Source organism: Saccostrea cucullata, unplaced genomic scaffold (assembly GCF_032062105.1).
Source record: "Saccostrea cucullata isolate Sc308-1 unplaced genomic scaffold, CSIRO_AGI_Scuc_v1 ctg457, whole genome shotgun sequence".
Classification (NCBI taxonomy): Eukaryota; Metazoa; Mollusca; class Bivalvia; order Ostreida; family Ostreidae; genus Saccostrea; species Saccostrea cuccullata.
In genome coordinates this window covers 147,731-166,192 of record NW_026933724.1, presented here as the reverse complement: position 1 = coordinate 166,192, position 18,462 = coordinate 147,731, and the positions used below count along the sequence as shown (strand labels likewise).

At 35.0% G+C, this 18,462-nt stretch overlaps 1 protein-coding gene across 1 annotated transcript; it reads right to left on the bottom strand.

Moving 5' to 3' along the window:
• Positions 1-9,623: 9,623 nt before the first annotated feature.
• Positions 9,624-10,466, bottom strand: LOC134239163 (uncharacterized). Its single transcript, XM_062721327.1, has one exon. The coding sequence runs from the start codon at positions 10,464-10,466 to the stop codon at positions 9,624-9,626; it is 843 nt and encodes a 280-aa protein (XP_062577311.1).
• Between the last annotated feature and the right edge of the window lie 7,996 nt (positions 10,467-18,462).

Below are 18,462 nucleotides of genomic sequence, written 5' to 3'. Positions count from 1 at the left end.
CATAGAAATATATAGGAAAAATCTTTGAAAATCTTCTTCTCAAGAACTACTGGGCCAGAAAAGCTGAAACTTATGTGAAAGCATCCTAGGGTAGTGTAGATATTAAATTGTTCAAATCATGACCCCCGGGGGAAGGGCGGGGCCACAATGGGGAATCAAAGTTTTACATAGAAATATATAGGAAAAATCTTTGAAAATCTTCTTCTCAAGAACTACTGGGCCAGAAAAGCTGAAACTTATGTGGAAGCATCCTAGGGTAGTGTAGATATTAAATTGTTCAAATCATGACCCCCGGGGGAAGGGGGGGGCCACAATGGGGAATCAAATTTTTACATAGAAATATATAGGAAAAATCTTTGAAAATCTTCTTCTCAAGAACTACTGGGCCAGAAAAGCTGAAACTTATGTGGAAGCATCCTAGGGTAGTGTAGATATTAAATTGCTCAAATCATGACCCCCGGGGGAAGGGCGGGGCCACAATGGGGAATCAAATTTTTACATAGAAATATATAGGAAAAATCTTTGAAAATCTTCTTCTCAAGAACTACTGGGCCAGAAAAGCTGAAACTTATGTGGAAGCATCCTGGGATAGTGTAGATTCTAAATTGTAAAAATCATGACCCCCGGGGGAAGGGTGGGGCCACAATGGGGAATCAAAGTTTTACATAAAAATATATAGGAAAAATCTTTGAAAATCTTCTTCTCAAGAACCACTGGGCCAGAAAAGTTGAAACTTATGTGGAAGCATTCTTGGGTAGTGTAGATTCTTAATTGTTCAAATCATGACCCCCGGGGGAAGGGCGGGGCCACAATGGGGAATCAAAGTTTTACATAGAAATATATAGGAAAAATCTTTGAAAATCTTCTTCTCAAGAACTACTGGGCCAGAAAAGCTGAAACTTATGTGGAAGCATCCTAGGGTAGTGTAGATATTAAATTGCTCAAATCATGACCCCCGGGGGAAGGGCGGGGCCACAATGGGGAATCAAATTTTTACATAGAAATATATAGGAAAAATCTTTGAAAATCTTCTTCTCAAGAACTACTGGGCCAGAAAAGCTGAAACTTATGTGGAAGCATCCTAGGGTAGTGTAGATATTAAATTGCTCAAATCATGACCCCCGGGGGAAGGGCGGGGCCACAATGGGGAATCAAATTTTTACATAGAAATATATAGGAAAAATCTTTGAAAATCTTCTTCTCAAGAACTACTGGGCCAGAAAAGCTGAAACTTATGTGGAAGCATCCTGGGATAGTGTAGATTCTAAATTGTAAAAATCATGACCCCCGGGGGAAGGGTGGGGCCACAATGGGGAATCAAAGTTTTACATAAAAATATATAGGAAAAATCTTTGAAAATCTTCTTCTCAAGAACCACTGGGTCAGAAAAGTTGAAACTTATGTGGAAGCATTCTTGGGTAGTGTAGATTCTTAATTGTTCAAATCATGACCCCCGGGGGAAGGGCGGGGCCACAATGGGGAATCAAAGTTTAACATAGAAATATATAGGAAAAATCTTTGAAAATCTTCTTCTCAAGAACCACTGGGCCAGAAAAGCTGAAACTTAGGTGGAAGCATCCTGGTATAGTGTAGATTCTAAATGAAATCATGACCCCTGGGGGAAGGGTGGGGCCACAATTGGTAATCAAAGTTTTACATAGAAAATATATAGGAAAAATCTTTGAAAATCTTCTTCTCAAGAACCACCGGGCCAGAAAAGTTGAAACTTATGTGGAAGTATTCTTGGGTAATGTAGATTTTAAATTGTTCAAATCATGACCCCCAGGGGAAGGGTGGAGCCACAATGGGGGGATCAAAGTTTTACATAAAAATATATAGGAAAAATCTTTGAAAATCTTCTTCTCAAGAACCACTGGGCCAGAAAAGCTGAAACGTATTTGCACATGGAAGGATCCTGGGGTAGTTTATTTCAAAATGTCTTAATTATGATCAGTGGGGTAGGGTGGGGATACATAATGTATTACAAGGGGGAAATCTGGTAAAGAACAGAATGGTCAAACCTTCTCAGGTGAGCGATGTGGCATATGGGCCTCTTGTTTATGACGTGCAAGGGAGAGTCTGAGCGGAGGCCATATTGAATGGTGGGAATTCAGTGACACCAGCTTGTGTCACAACTCTGCCTACCTTTTACAACTTTATTTCACAGATCTAACTTCTGAGACGCGAGAAATAAGTAAGGGTATGATTTTTCTACAATTTAATTGTCATTACATACGGAATCCATGTGTTTGTGTGCTGACGTCATGTGCAAAGAAGTCAAATGGTGAGGAGGCAACTTAATTCAAGTGATGCTTCATTTGTTGGTGATAGGGCCATTTAAATGGCGAGAGCATCCTTTTAATGACGATAAAGTTGTAGAAGAAACATCCAATTACTGATTTCTTGGAAATTAGATCCACAAAATAAAGTTGTAAAAGGCAGACAGAGTCGCGACACCAGCTAGTGTTGCATTATTCCCACTTCAATATGGCCTTCACTCTGACTCTCCCCTGCACATGTTACAATTACCTCTGACCCACAGCTTTGCAAGCTGAGGGTTTACCATCAGCTCCAGTATGTACTTTATGATCTCCATTGGCTAGTTTAGTCCTTACAATAACTAGCATGAATACTAGTATTTTATGCCAGGTACAATATTCAAGATGTCAACCTTAGATACCTTTAATTTATGATCTGGTTTTCATTCCTCTATGTTGGGGAGCAGAGTTGTTTACTGGTACTTGCTGTGTAGCTGTGTAAAACTTCTTGAAGGAGTGTAAAACAAAAAATAAAGATTGTGACGATGTACATAATTGCATCCACACTAAAGGGCAATATGCTAGTGAGTACTGTCTTTTCTACACATGCATATATTTACTTTGAACTGAATTCATATACAGTAATAGGAAGAGCTTTACATATCCTAGATATTTTTGTGTCTTTATTCCTGTCACTCTTTGCTGTTTCAGTGTTATTACATTATGAAACCTTCCCAGAGTGAAACATTAAGTCTGTATTTGGAGAGTACAGTTAACATGACTGATACCCCCTGCTGATGCAGATACAATAGTCTTATATTCAAACAAACATCAGATGTTTAAGTTCTTTTTATGCCCCTCATAAACAAAGTTTCGGGTATATAGTTTTTAGATCACCTGAGCCAAGGCTCAAGTGAGCTTTTCTGATCACTTTTTGTCTGTCGTCCGTCCATCTGTCAACTTTTCACATTTTTGACTTCTCAAGAACCACTGGGCCAATTTTTAACAAACTTAGTTGAAAGCATCCTTGGGTGAAGGGGAGTTTGAATTGTTAAATTAAAGGACCAAGACTCCTCACAAGGGGAGATAATCAAGAAAATGCAAAAATAGGGTGGGGTCATTAAAAAATCGTCTCAAGAACCACTGGGCCAGAAAAGCTGAAACTTATATGGAAGCATCCTGGGGTAGTGTAGATTCTAAATTGTTCAAATCATGACCTTTGGGGGTTGGGTAGGGCCACAATAGGTAGAAAAGATTTACATAGAAATAAATAGGAAAAGACTTTAAAAATCTTCTCAAGAACCATTGGGCCAGACAAACTGATACTTATGTGGAAGCATCCTGGGGTGGTGTATATTCTAAATTGTTAAAATTGTGACCCCTGGGTCGGGGTGGGGGTCTAGGATGAGGCCACAATAGGTATTACAAGGGGGAAATATGGTAAAGAACGGCATCACCAGTGTTACTCAGGTGAGCGGTGTGGCCCATGGGCCTCTTGTTGTATCTGTCTCTCTGTCTGCTTGTCCATGAAAAAACTATACCCTTGCCCATAACTTTTGATTTGGTGGAGCTTTGTCTTTCATATTTAAAATGTGTATTCCTTGTGAAAAGACCTTTCTTTGGGTACCACCAAATTTGATCTGGACCTTGGAGTTTGACCAACTTTAACACAAAATATTCCAAACTTTTACTTTGGCCATATCTTTTGAACAGTAGATACCAGGACATTTATAGTTCACAAATGTATTTTTTGTGGAAAGACCTTGTATAGGATATCAACAACTTTGACCTTGATCTTGGAGATTTCAGAACTTATGGAAAAAACTTTAACCTTGGCCATAACTTTTGAACCCTCAAGGATAGGGCTTTCATAGTTCACATACATAATCCTTGTGAAAACAGCTTTCATTGGATACCAAGAACTATGACCGTTTGACCTTGGAGTTTGACCCACTTTAAAAAGCAAACCTTGATCATAACTTTTAAAGGGTTTATAGGGCTAGTACTTTCATACTTTATATACCGGTATTTAATTCTTGTAACAAGACCTATCATTTGATAGCAAGACCTTTGACCTTGACCTTGGAGTTTGACTTACTATTTAGAATTTTTAACTTTGGCTATAACTTTTGAACGGTTAGGTCTAGGGCTTCATACTTGACATATTTACTAGTATTCATTGTGGCAAGACCTTTCGTCGGATACCAGTTTCTTTGACCTTGACGATTTTTGAACTTATGAAAAAACTTTAACCTTGGCCATAACTTTTGAACGCTTAGGGCTAGTGATCTCTTACCTAACATATGTGAGAAGACTATTCATAGACTACCAAGAACGTTGACCTTGACGTTTGACCTACTTTTAAAAAGCAAACCTTGACCATAACATTGAAAGGGAAAGACCCTTTTGTTGATGTATTGTAGATAATTATGTCGAAAATGGCGTATGCCTATTTATGAGTCGTGTTCAGCTTTAAACTACATGCAAACAAAACTCGGTATTAACAAAGCTTGAATTGTAAAGGCTCAATTTCACATTTGATTTAAATTTCTGAAATATTCCATCAAGAAGATCGAAGTAAGACTAAGCGATGAGCTCACTAAGTGATACCCCCTCCTCCCATATAATTATAATGGCAAAGTCCATGTTTTGCTGTGCTCGGGATACCCAAATATATGTCGGATCAAAAAGTAAAATAGGAGGTGCACAATGGCAATATGTAATAAAGATTCTGTGAAAGTTTCATTAAATTTCACTCAGTGGTATAAGAGGAGTTGCGGATAAGAGATGGGTACCCCAAAGCGTAACAGACAGACGGACGGACGGACATACCGATTACAGTATACCCTCCCACTTTTCAAGCGGGGGTATAATAATGATCTATCAATCTAACAATTAACAAACTGTACTGAGGAACATAATCAAAGTACTGAAAGTACTGTTAGACGGAGGCTTCAAGTATGAGAGAACACAAAAGAAATATATATGTCATACATTGCTGTAAAGAATATTATGAGAAATGATGTGTAGTTTTTTTTTTCAATTCAACATTATTTTCAAAGGATACTCCAATATTCATGAGGTTTTTGGGATATTATAATTTCATCTTTGTAATGTAAACTTCGCCTTGATTAAAGTTCACTGTTATTTAGATGAGATACTTTCAATATTAAACTTTTCAAAGTAAGAAACAGTAATTGACTAGGCCTGGTTGACATAAAACTTAGACGGGCTAACTTTTTATCCCAGTCTCACTTAAGGAATATATAGTGGAAAAGTGAGACTGAGATCAAAAGTGAGCTTGTCTAAGTTGTATGCCCCCAGGCCCGGTTTGATGAATGTAGGTTTAGTATGTTCTAGTCATGAGCCCACTGGCGGAATTAAAAGGGGCCCCTGGCCCCCTCCCTTTTGAGTCCAAAAAATACGCAATATTTGATAAATGAGTGTTTTAATTGTGGCTGTGGGCCCCTTCCCTGACCTCAAACTGGTCCCCCTATTTCAGAATTTCTGGATTCAGCACTAGGCCTCAGCCTGTCAGGAGTCTCCATATTTCAAGATATCTTATTTATAGGTCACAGAGACCTACTGTTAACATAATTATGACATGTAACAGCTACCAAAATCAAAATTTCTCGGCCTTATTGTAATAATGTAATGATATGAGCTAACATGGAAAAAGAAGCAGCCAGGTAATTGGACATGAACAACATAATATAGTACAGTTTGTCTTAAACCTTTGTGATACAAAATGGGGTGACCTAGCTTGAATTTTCTTTAAGTAATACAACTTCATTAACATGCAATAAATGTTCGTGCCAGAACACAATTTTTTGAGTGGAATAAAATATACTTTCTTACTTTATGTAAACAGAACAATCAAGTTCATAAGACTTGCTATTTCACAAGTTTAAATTGTTTTTGGAGAACTGGAGTATTGCTTACAGTAACAAAGATATATCTTGACAAATTTGACAACCAATATTTCTGGAATTATTAAATGTAGTATTCTATCATATGGCAGATTAACCCAAAAATGTCTTTCTTTACTCGTATACCAGTGGAAATGGTTGTCCTTTTCAGTTTATCTGTTTAAAACAATCATTAACAATGAGACATGATTACAAATTACGTAGAGAAAAGTTATAAATATATAACTATGATTTCTGCTTTTCAGTTAAAACAATCACTTTACCAATGATGTAGGTTAAAAAAAATTGACATGAATACCAATGATCAGAAATACATGTAATCTTGTATATAAAAAATAATTAAAGTTTGGGATGTGAAAGAGGTAAAACACAAGTATCAAATGCAAATAAGGATCAACGATATGACAATAAGACAACTTATTTCAGAAGATATGATTTTTAATTATTAATTTGGATATTATGTGATAAATCATGTAAATCCTATGAACCAAGATTTGGGTTGTACCCAAGGGTCAAACGTTACAAATGCATTTTGATCTCAATATCAGAGTTGCCGTTTGTTTCTCTCTTATCTAATGTGAGGGTACCCCAAACACTCAAACCGCTTGTAGAAAGTGTAAATCTATTTTCATGTGTTTCCTGAAATTATACATAATATCAAATAAACAATTCAAAACTAGAGTGTTAATATTCCTACATATAAAAATACTATGCATTTGTTTATTCATCGATCCTTGTCAGATTAAAAAACTCCATGAAACCTATTGATGCAAGCGTCAAAAATCGACCGCAAACCAATTTATCGGTCCTTTCAAAAAGAAATTAGAAAAGGAATGAAAATGAGATTACAAACAACAATCAAGCACAAAAAATTCCATTAAAACTGAAATGCTTGATCTATTATTAAAATATCTTATATTTATACCTGCGACATAAAACATTTGCATGCGACATAGCAGGATTTTCTTCAATACATAATACAGGTACATCTGCGTCTCCACACTTAGTTTGATACACAGGCGAATTCTAGTGGAAGTTTTTACAATTAAATATAAAACTAAAGCTTAAACTTATCTGTAACTAGAGATAGTTTTTACTTTAATAAAAGAAGCAATTGATAAGTGGGATTCCTCGATCACTCTCCGCGGATGTTAAACCCCCCCCCCCCCCCAACTCCCTCTAGATCCGCCACTTCATTTCTTCTCGTTCTTGTTTTGGTGTGAGAACCGGCGGGAAAAGGCTCGGCATATTGTAAAACATGCTTTATCATCGTCTGTTGGAACAAAATCTCCTAATATTCTGTCTGATAAAAAATTAATAGTAAATCACATTTTTTTTTAAATATTCCGTAGGAAATGTATTTATATACACGTCATTTTAAAAAATATTAGACAAATCCTGTTTATTTAGAAAAAGTAGAACTGTTTGTTTATACTTGTATGTGACGCGATCTTTGTTTTAGACTATGCCTATCCTTGCGGTCGGTGTAACGCAGAGTCGCTCTAAAAATAGAATTCTCAAGGTAATGAAAACAATTCCACCGATAGATGGTGCTTGGGAAATCTTTCCTGTTTACATTTCATGGGCAAGACAATCCCTATACACGGAGGCTGTCATACAGCTTCCGTCTAAAAATCAATAGCAAGCCACAGAAATAGCTACTTATTCTTTGAACATAAAAAATATGTTGATCATCATAATAAAAAAAGGTGTGTTTGTGAAAAACTATGCACCCGGTGGCAACAAACTTTGAAAAGGCTATTTTTAGCATATAGGTCACAGTCAAGGTCACATCATTGATCTTAGTGTCATTTGAAAGAACTTAATTAGTGGAGTATGCATACTAATTATGAAGTCTCTATCTCTTATGGTTCAAAATTTATGGTAGAGGTTAAAAAGGCTATTTTTAGCATACAGGTCACAGTAAAGGTCACAAGGTCATTTACCTTGGTGTCATTTGAAAGAGAGCTTAATTAGTCAAGAGCGCATGCATACCAAATATGAGGTCTCTATCTTTCGTGGTACAAAAGTTATGTCGAAGGTTCAAAAAATCTGTTTTAAGCAAATGGGTCACAGCCAAGGTCACAAGGTCATTGACCTTGGTGACTTTTGAAAAAGCTTAATTAGTGGATTATGCATACTAAATATAAAGTCTCATCTCTCATGATTCTAAAGTTATGGTGAATATTCGAAAAAGCTATTTTTAGCATATAGGTTACATTCAGGGTCAAACAGTCATTGACCTTGGTGTCATTCGAAAGAACTTAATCAGTGGAGTATGCATACCAAATATGAAGTCTCTATCTCTCATTGTTTCAAAAGTTATGGCAAAGGTTTACGTTTACAAACACGCAGACAAACAGACAGGGCAAAAACAATATGCGCCCTAGATCTATCGATACGGGCGCATAAAAATGTGTATAGAAACAATATTAACATGCCACTGTGAAAATCAGTCCAGCAACTCTGCAATAATTTTCAAATAACCTTAATTAGCTGCCTATCACATATTCCCAAATGACAATCAGTATAATATACATATTATAGCTTGTTTATAATTTCCAGCACATGTAGATTCAATTTCCTTTCATGGATTCAAATTTATGTAATCAGTTAATTATATATGTTCATGCATTTATATAATTGATAAATTGCATTCATTTTTTCCTGCAACACCAGGATAAATAGACATACAAGTCTAGTATACATGCATCACAAGCACTAGTTGAAATGCAAACAATTTTTCCTATTTTATCTCCATATAATCATTCATCTCAAAAAGACTAGTAGGCATTCCTATAATTCTGCTGAAATTCTTTTTTCTGGCCATTCCACATTATTCAGTCTTATTACTCATCTTGTCTACTCCTTTTTTTACACTATAAAAGCTCCAATTTGCTTAATACAAGTCAATAATGAAGCACAGCATGCTTGACTTTGAATTCCCTCCAACTGTATTTAAAAAGAGGAAGTATCTGACTGAGCATGCTCAACAAATGCCTAATGGGTATTTTTTTAATCCTAGATGTTGAGATGTTGCCAGAAAGGGGTTTTTTTTTGCCAGAATTACCAGTTGTTGCAGCTAGCGGTGATATTTCACGAACCCAAAAAGCTTGTTTCTGGTGACAAAAATGTGTTGCAATATTGCTGCAAACATTTTACTTTAATTGGTATTAAAGGGATGAGTTTATACTTGTTTGAAGTTTCTTGGATAAGTCTATTCCCCCGTAACTGAAAGCCATATCAGATCAAATTGCATGATCAATGTTGCATTTTGCGATGTCCACTACAAGATGCTTGGTTAATGTTTTATTAATGCTTTTAATTGATGACAACAACATTTAAAAACGATAAGATTGAATTGTTACATTTTGACGTGAAACGCTTAAACTTCACATGAACGAGGCTAATAATAAAGCTTAATTTCCAAAGTTAATTAAGATTGGAATAATCCGCTTAGAATGTCATATTCACGTTGCAAGATCTTGATGATCTGATCAAGTTTCTCCGCTTCCTTACACAGTGTTCCATTTTCCATATCTGAGAGATCACTGACACTCCGATATAAACATATAACATCTTTAGCCAATGCGCAAATAGCTACCACGCTGACAACTTTTGTTGACAACTGAGCCACACTTCCAGAGACATCTTTGAATGTGGCCGGGATTAGATCATTCATTAAATCACTGAGTCCCAGGATTCTAGCAACCTCGTCTGAATTTCCCGATAACCTATACATATTAATTGCACGATAGTGTTTGATTAGGTTATCTGTCCTTCGAAAAGCTGAAACGCCTCCTACGACTTGATTAAATTGCTCTATCATGAACGAAAACTCCAAATCGCCCCCGTTTCTTATTTCCGTTTCAATATCGCATAGCTCTCTGATCATGTCCATCATAATTGACGATACCTCAGTGTGATTATCTAGACAACATTTTGCATCATAGCATTTCTCTTTAATGGTCTTAGTTTTTTTAACATCGTGAGCAAGTCCTACAACACCAGACGACAATCCTGTTGCGATGCCGGCCATGTTCAATGACAGTGATAGGCCTAATGTAAACGGGGCAGTTGCTATAGAAGCTATTGACAATCCCCCTCCAAGAACCCCAAAGCCGATGTATCTTATAGAACCATGGAAATGTGATTTAGCATGACTCTGGACCGTGTCCCTGATTTCTGTAAGGTGGGCAATAACTCGCCGCCTTTCGGGAGACCAAATATCTGTATAATATTGTCTTGCCTCCTCTAGAGTAGCTACTGATCCCTCCATTGTGTCGCAGCAGATCTTTGATCCTCAAGTTCAAAAATACTGTGAATGTAAACAGTCTTTTATTGAATTTTCTTCAAAATTTTAAATGATTAGTCTTCGTTTTGAATTGGCACTGTATATGCGTAGTTTACGGAGGAATGCCAAACCAACTTCACCGGTTTCTCAAACACTCCTCCTGACTTTTCGGGGTATCAACATTTTCGACTTCTTACATGATATTCTGTTTCAAAATTGATCTCAAAGGGTTTTTTTTTCCTCACATCATCAACAGTAATAACGTTATACAATAGAATTTAACTTCAATCCTACTTTAAAAGTCAATATATGTTACAAATCAAGCCAATTTAGGCTTCAAACTCTATTCGACGATGCCTTGCGGGGTGGCAGCATGTCCGAGAAATAAGGATTATTTTTTCATGCAGCGTTCTCCTGCCCCCCTTGCGAGACAAAAAAGATTCAGATCTCTTAGTGAAATTTAGATTATGGTATGGCATGATGTTATTTCGCTATAAATGTGGCTATGTCAAACTTTAAGAAGTGAGGAGGAGTGTTTGAGAAAACGGAGCACTCTCAAAGACTGCTTAAACAGTCAGAGGTACGTTGATATTTGTTCTCTTCCGTAGCTTACAATTTTCTGATCTAAGACGTCTGAACATATGAAAAAAATAAGGTTTACACACCTTGATGGTGTTTTTCTTGCTTCGATGCCGCCACCCCGAGTCACGCCCCACCGCCACCCCGAATGCACCGTTCTAACCGGTGAACTTTTTATTTTATAGATCTCTGAGTCAACCTTTTTAAACAATAGTTACAGCATTCAAATAATTTTTTCATTTTCTTTGAAAAAATACAAAAAAATTAATATATAATAATTAAGAGCTAATGTCGGCCTTTCAATGCTGAAACCATTGTTTAAAAAGGATGACTCAAAGATCTTTAAAATAAAAAGTTGGTGTGGCATTCCACCTTAAATATCTATGTACTTTATTCTGGCTTCGTATTGTCTAAATCTTAGATGTATCTTTTCATAGGTTTAATACATGAATTTTCCTTATGCACTTTGTCAAAGAAATAAAATACCAATCTTATTTTCTTTTATATGATAATACTAATCATAAATATATATATATATATATATATATATATATATATATATATATATATATATATATATATATATATATATATATATATATATATATGTAACAATAAGAATTTACATACCTGCTTTTATAATGAATGTAAAATATAATATGAAAATTATGTGCAAATGAAAATGAAATAAATGGAAATGCCTGTTACTTATTTTAACCAAATATGCCCTTGAACTTACCCTTGATCAATATCTCTGAGCGGACATTTAAAAGGTATATTTGCGTTGCATGTACACTACTTTTAATTTTAAAAGTCGTTTCTTTTATAGTTTTTGCCTTGTTATATCTGTTTCTCTGCAAAAACTTTCAATTATCCATATAACTTTTGACTGCATGGTTGAAGCTATGGCTATCATGTTTCACACGTGAATTCTCTGTGATAAGACTTTTTTTGTTTGTTCTTATTTGTTCTCGGCCCACTTTTGCAAAAATTTCCGGCTGCATTTCATTTCCAGAATTTTTTGTAATTATCAACTTTTCATTGGCGACATTTTTTTTTGTTTTCATTTCCGACATTTTTCTGTTTTCATTTCCGACATTTTCAGATAGTACCTTTAGGGTTTAGTAAGATTTGAAGACTTTACCTATAAAAAATTTACAGGAATAAATCATTAATAATTATCATTGAAATCCATCTTCTGAGTTTTGAAAATCTATCAATGACTTGGACATAAGGTTGGTGCTGTCACTATTTAATTTAGTCCACATTAAATGTGGTGAAAAAAGTTTTATACTCGATGGACTCTCTTACCTAGACTTAGTGCTGTATGTATATATGTATAGATAGATTTTTTCAAATATATTTTTTATCAATATTTTGCAATAAATACTTTTAAAATTCCATTTCACTCACTTGGAAAACATTAAATCTCACAGGTAAATTCCGTTATTGAAAAAAATATGTCGGAAATGAAATAAAAAATTGTCGGAAATGCTATGCATATTTCCGGAAATGAAATGCAGCAAAATTGCCAAACTTTAACATTGGCCAAAACTTTTGACAGTTGGTGCTAGCCTGCTAGGGATTTCATAATTCACATGTCAGGTGTATTTTAACAACACTTTCCTTGGGTATAAATATTTTGACCTTTTGACATTGACCTTAGAGCTTTACTACACTTTAAAAAAACCTTGCCATAACTTTTGAACAACTGGTACTAGGACAAGGTAACCAACTATTTTTTTTAACCTTTTGTCTTTGACCTTGTACATATAGGTTGACATAGGTGTCGAAAATCTTTATTTTTGGTCCTTTTATATTTCACGATTACATTTCTTGTGACAAGACCTTCCCCTGGGTAACATAAATTTTGACTCTCTGTCCTTATCCTTGTAGTTCGATCCAGTTTTAAAAGTTTTATCCGGACTTAAAGTTTTCAACGGTTGTTGTTTGGGCTTTTACAGACATACTCAAAGAGACAGATCCTTGCTTTGGTTATAACACTTTTGATCTCTTGAGCTTGAAGTTTGACTTGTATTTGAGAAATTTTAACTTTCGCAATAAGCAACCATATGCACTTCAGTGGTTCACAAACACATCTTGTATCAATTAAAATGATCAAAATTCCTGTATTATCCTTTACTCCTTTGAGCTCTCTGGTTTTTTTCTAATATGGCATTTGTGACCGTTAGTGCTGATTCAACGGTCGTAAACAGATGTGCACTAGCCAGTCAATATGCTTTTCACAACACATGCAGTTGCCTTAACTTTGAATAACAATTAACAGAACATCACCTGGCGCTAACTTCCACAGACCAAGGAACCGAGAAAACAGCAATTTTAGAAGAGGCACCTTTGTTTATCATAACTATGAACTAAAATACTAAGGCACAGAAAAGAATTTAAAAAAAAAAAATGATAATTTCCACGACAAATGCAAGAGTCCCACCAAACACCAAAAAAAAAAAAAAACAGACAAAAAAAAAAAAAAAAAAAAAACACCATTACCCAGGGCTATGAACGATGTACTTTTTATGCTCCCGAATTTATTCGGGGCGTATATTGTTTTTGTCCTGTCTGTCTGTTTACCTGTTTGTCTGTTTATTATCTGTCTGTTGTCAACTTTAACCTTCGCCATAACTTTTGAACCGTGAGAGATAGAGACTTCATATTTGGTATGCATACTCCACTAATTAAGCACTTTCAACTGACACCAAGGTCAATGACCTTGTGACCTTGACTGTGACCTATATGCTAAACATAGCTTTTTCGAGCTTTCGCCATAACTTAATTTTGAACCATAGGAGATAGAGACTTCATATTTGGTATGCACATTCCACTAATTAACTTCTTTGAAATGACACCAAGGACAATGATCGTGTGACCTTGAATGTGACCTATTTGCTAAAAATTGCTTTTTAGAACTTTGTTTCCGCCGGGCGCATAGTGTTTCACAAACACATCTTGTTGGAAGAAGCTTTCTTGCTCGTAAGTTTGCAATTAATTTGTCTGCTGAATACCAAGGAGCAGATTAGAAGTGTAGAGAATTTATGCTATTTAAAAATCAAATTTATAGAGCTCTGCCCAACAACCAGAACCCCTGTGCATTGGAATTTACAATTTTGAAAGACTTGCTTATTATAGCCATGCACGAAATGTATATATTATATACCCAGAAGCAGAGAAAAAAAATAATGCATTTTCTTTTATAATCAACAGAGCTCTGCACTACCACCACAGCCCCTGGAACATGAGCCATGAAATTCACAATTTAGAAGAGGCCCTGTTAATCTTAAAAGTATGCAATATTTTTCGCTTAATACCCGGTACACAGGAGCAGAAAAAGTAATGCACTTTATGCTCTATAAATAAATACTGTAGGTTTCAAATTATACGCAAGGCATTGCCACAAACCGGCACAAAGTATCCTAGGGTGAAGGGGATTTAAGTTTGTGCAAATGAAGGACCACACCTTCTTCCAAGGGGAGATAATTATATGAATTAGTGAAAAATTAATGGCATCTTTTGAAAATCTTCTTCTCAAGAACCACTACGCCAAGAAAGTTAAATCTCATGTGGAATCATCCTCAGGTAGTGTATAGATTTAAGTTTGTTCAAATCATGAACCCCGATTGTAGGGTGGGGCCACAATGAGGGATATACGTTTTACATAAGGATATATAGGAAAAAATCTTTTTCTCTAGAACAGAAAAGCTATGCTGAGTCAAACTGACATGTCAGCATCTGCATGTATAGAAGATTCTTTTTTTTTTTTTTCAAATAATGACCCAGGTGGGACTTGGGGTAGGGATGGGCCTTAATGGGAGATCATTTTTTGTACAAAGTAGAAAAAAATCTTAAACATCTTCTTTTAATGAACGGCAAAGTTAAACATATATGCTGTATGGATATGGTGGCACCCTAACTAGTATAAGATACTAGTACAATTCCCCCCCCCCTCCCTGTAAACTTTTCAATTCTGAGCTGATAAGTTTTTTACCTAGCCCATGTACTCAGGTGAGTGATGTGGCCCCTGGGCCTCTTGCTTTCCTACAGTGACTATAGGTCAAGATCATAACACACCCTCAGGCCATATGCAATCTTTGTATGAAGTGGAAACTCCCAACTTATTAACTCTCCATAGAAAAGATATGGACTGGATATAAATTATGAAATTTTTCTGTGAATGACCTTAAACTTGCCCAAATGACCTTTGGTCCCAAGGTCATAAGCAATTTTTGTGATATATGGAAAGTCATCAAATTTATCCAAAAGAAAGATATTGACTGGACACGTTTGAACTTTTTCTGTGAGCTACTTTGAATTTGCCTAAATGACCTTGTTTTGAACGTTTTCTTTCAGTGACCTTAAACTTGCCCAATGACCTATGGTCAAGTCATGACAGACCCACAGGTCATAAGCATTTTTTTTAAAATGGGATTTTAACAAGTTTTCCAATAAGAAAAATATGAACCAGACACAAATTATGAATTTTGAATTTGAACTTCCCCAATTGACCTTTGGTAAAGATCATGACACATCCTCAGACCATTAGCAATCTTTGTTGTTTGGAAACTCACCAAGTTTATCAATTTTTAAGTGGGATATGGACCAGACACAAATTATATTATTTATTATAGACGTTAAACTTGCCCAATTACCTGTGGTCAAGGACAAGACACACCCTCAGGTCATAAGCAATCTTTGTGTACAATGGGAATTTACCATATGTCTATTCAAAAAATTAAAGCCATGAGATTTCAAAAGTAGATCATGATGACCCACTTTTTGTTAAACATACCCTGAGACCCCAAAATGCCTCAAATGTAGTGTTGTCAAATCGGTTGAAAATCAGAATCGATTAATCGGTAGCATCGGTTGACCCTAACCAACTGATCATCGGCCAATAATCGAATCGGTAACCCTTTGCATAAAATAGGCATTAGATTTTATAAAATTTAGAATTTCATTGTTAAATAATGTAAGTTAAGGTGCATTGTACAGATCGAAATTCTAAAAACAGTATATATGCAGTTTGATTAACAATTTCAGTAATACAGATTTTTGCATGATTTGGAATTACTTGGCCTGGGGAAAGTTAATTAGCATTGTCAGATCAGGCTTTAATTTACATGATCATCTAAAATATATATGGAATATTAATTTTTTTAACTGTTTTAAGACATCTAATATTGCAAATCCTTGTGATTCTGAATGAAATGACAATTAGTGAATATCCCAAATACTGAAAACTACTGGTACTTTAGTTTCTTCACTTTAGAAATACAAATATCATTATCTTTTGATTTATTTTAAACAGATTTTAAGTACATGTATTTTGAAATAGTAAAGGACATTTCTTGGAAGATATATATTTTGATAACAAGAGCCTGTTCTTGAAATAAAAGTGAGGAAACTGTTAAAAAGATATGTGCTGAAATATACCGATTAATCGATTGTTAAAATCTCCAATCGATTGTCTAAAATTGACAGCCTTTCCGACCGATCATCGATTATAAATCGATCATCGTGACAACACTACTCAAATGACAAAGTTTTATTATCTTAAGACTCTTATTGTTTGAAATATTTAAATAATGCCTTGAAATTCCAAATGTAGGTCACCATGACCTTTTTATTTAATACTTTCTGGAGACCCAAGATGCATCAACTAAGAGTTTGATAATTTTTAGCATATATAAGTACCCAAATTATTTCAAAATTTAAAAAAAAAATCAAAAGTAGGTCACTGTGACCTACATTTCTGTTAATGTTCTCCAAAGACCCAAGATGCAGCAATTGACAAAGTTTGATGTTTCTTAGCCAATAAGGCTTGGAGATATTTAAGTACAATTATAAAAGTCCATAAGTAGGTCACGGAGCCCTACTTTTTGGTTGACATTTTCAAAGGACCCAAGATGCATCAATTGACAAACTTTAATATTATTCTAAACATTTAAGAACCTGAGATATTTAAATATAGCCATAAAATTTCAAAAGTAGGTCACCATGACTTACTTTCTGGTTCACATTCTCCAAGGACCTGAGATGCATCAATTTACAAAGTTTGATGATTCTAAGACAATAAGAAGTTGAGATATCTAAATATAGCTATAGAATTTCAAAAGTAGGTCTCCATGACCTACAATTTCATTGATGTTTTCCGCAGATCCAAGATGCATCAACTGTTAAAGTTTGATAATTTTAAGTCAATAATTATGTTTACCTGAGACATTTAAATAATGTCATAAAATTTCAAAATTAGGTCACTGTAACATATACATGTATTGTCCAAGGACCTAAGATGCATCAAATGAAAAAAAATTGATGATCATAGGTTGGAGTATCAAAAATATATGCCCTTTAAACAATTTTAAAACAAATGCTTGCAAAATTTTAAAAGTAGGTCACTGTGAACTACTTTCGATAAATATGTTTTAAAGCCCAAGGATGCATCAACTAAAAAGATTTGATGATTCTAAGCAAGGTATCTGATAAGCCATAAAATTCAAGTAGATCAAGCTGACCTACATTTATGTTGACGCTGTTTGAGGACCAAAGATGCATCAACTACAAAGTTTGGTGATCACAGGCCTTAAGTGTCAAAAATATGCCTCCAAATTAATTTGAAAATGAATGCCCGCAAAATTTGAAAAGGTCACAGTGACCTACTTTTCAACTCACGATACTAGTATGCTGTCCCAAGATGCATCAACTAACAAGATTTGATGATCCTAGTCTTAATAGTAAGCAAAACAAATGTTTTTATAAAGTGTAATTTTTGGTCAACTTTGAAGTGACCTTAACACCAAAACCTTTGCCCCAGGGTGATGCCTTAAACAATTTTTAATCTTCAACATATCCTCATCCTTGTATGTAAGTTTGGTGATAAACTGTCAAGTGGTAATTGAATTTTTTTAGCAACCACTTCCTTTGGTTTTATTTACCTGATTATCTTCCATTGTTTAAGGGTCACAGCCCTAGTTATAGCACAACCAAGAGCCCTTGGACCAAGAACACCCTGTGACAATTTTGACTTTGATTGGTCAAAGGATTCTTGAGTTATGGCCCATATTCTATAAAGTTTACGCACACAGCACAAATGGCCTTAGCATTAGCTCTTAGCCAAAGGCTCGGAAGAGCTAATAAAAATGGCTATCTGTACACATTAATTTTATTGTTTTATACATGTATATACAAATGAACTGAATAAAAATGCATTGCATACATATTAAACTGAATTCATTTTTGTTTGGGATATAAAAATATTAGAAAGAGATTTTTCTCTGTCTATATATATATTTTTATGCTTATAAACAATTTCAAGATTTATCACTGTTCATAACAACCATGAATAAAAAAAAATATAATAAAATTGATGTTGACTCATTTTGGACATTTC

Excerpts from the sequence above, each read along its gene's own strand:
- LOC134239163 (XM_062721327.1), bottom strand. The coding sequence starts at position 10,466 with ATGGAGGGATCAGTAGCTACTCTAGAGGAGGCAAGACAATATTATACA.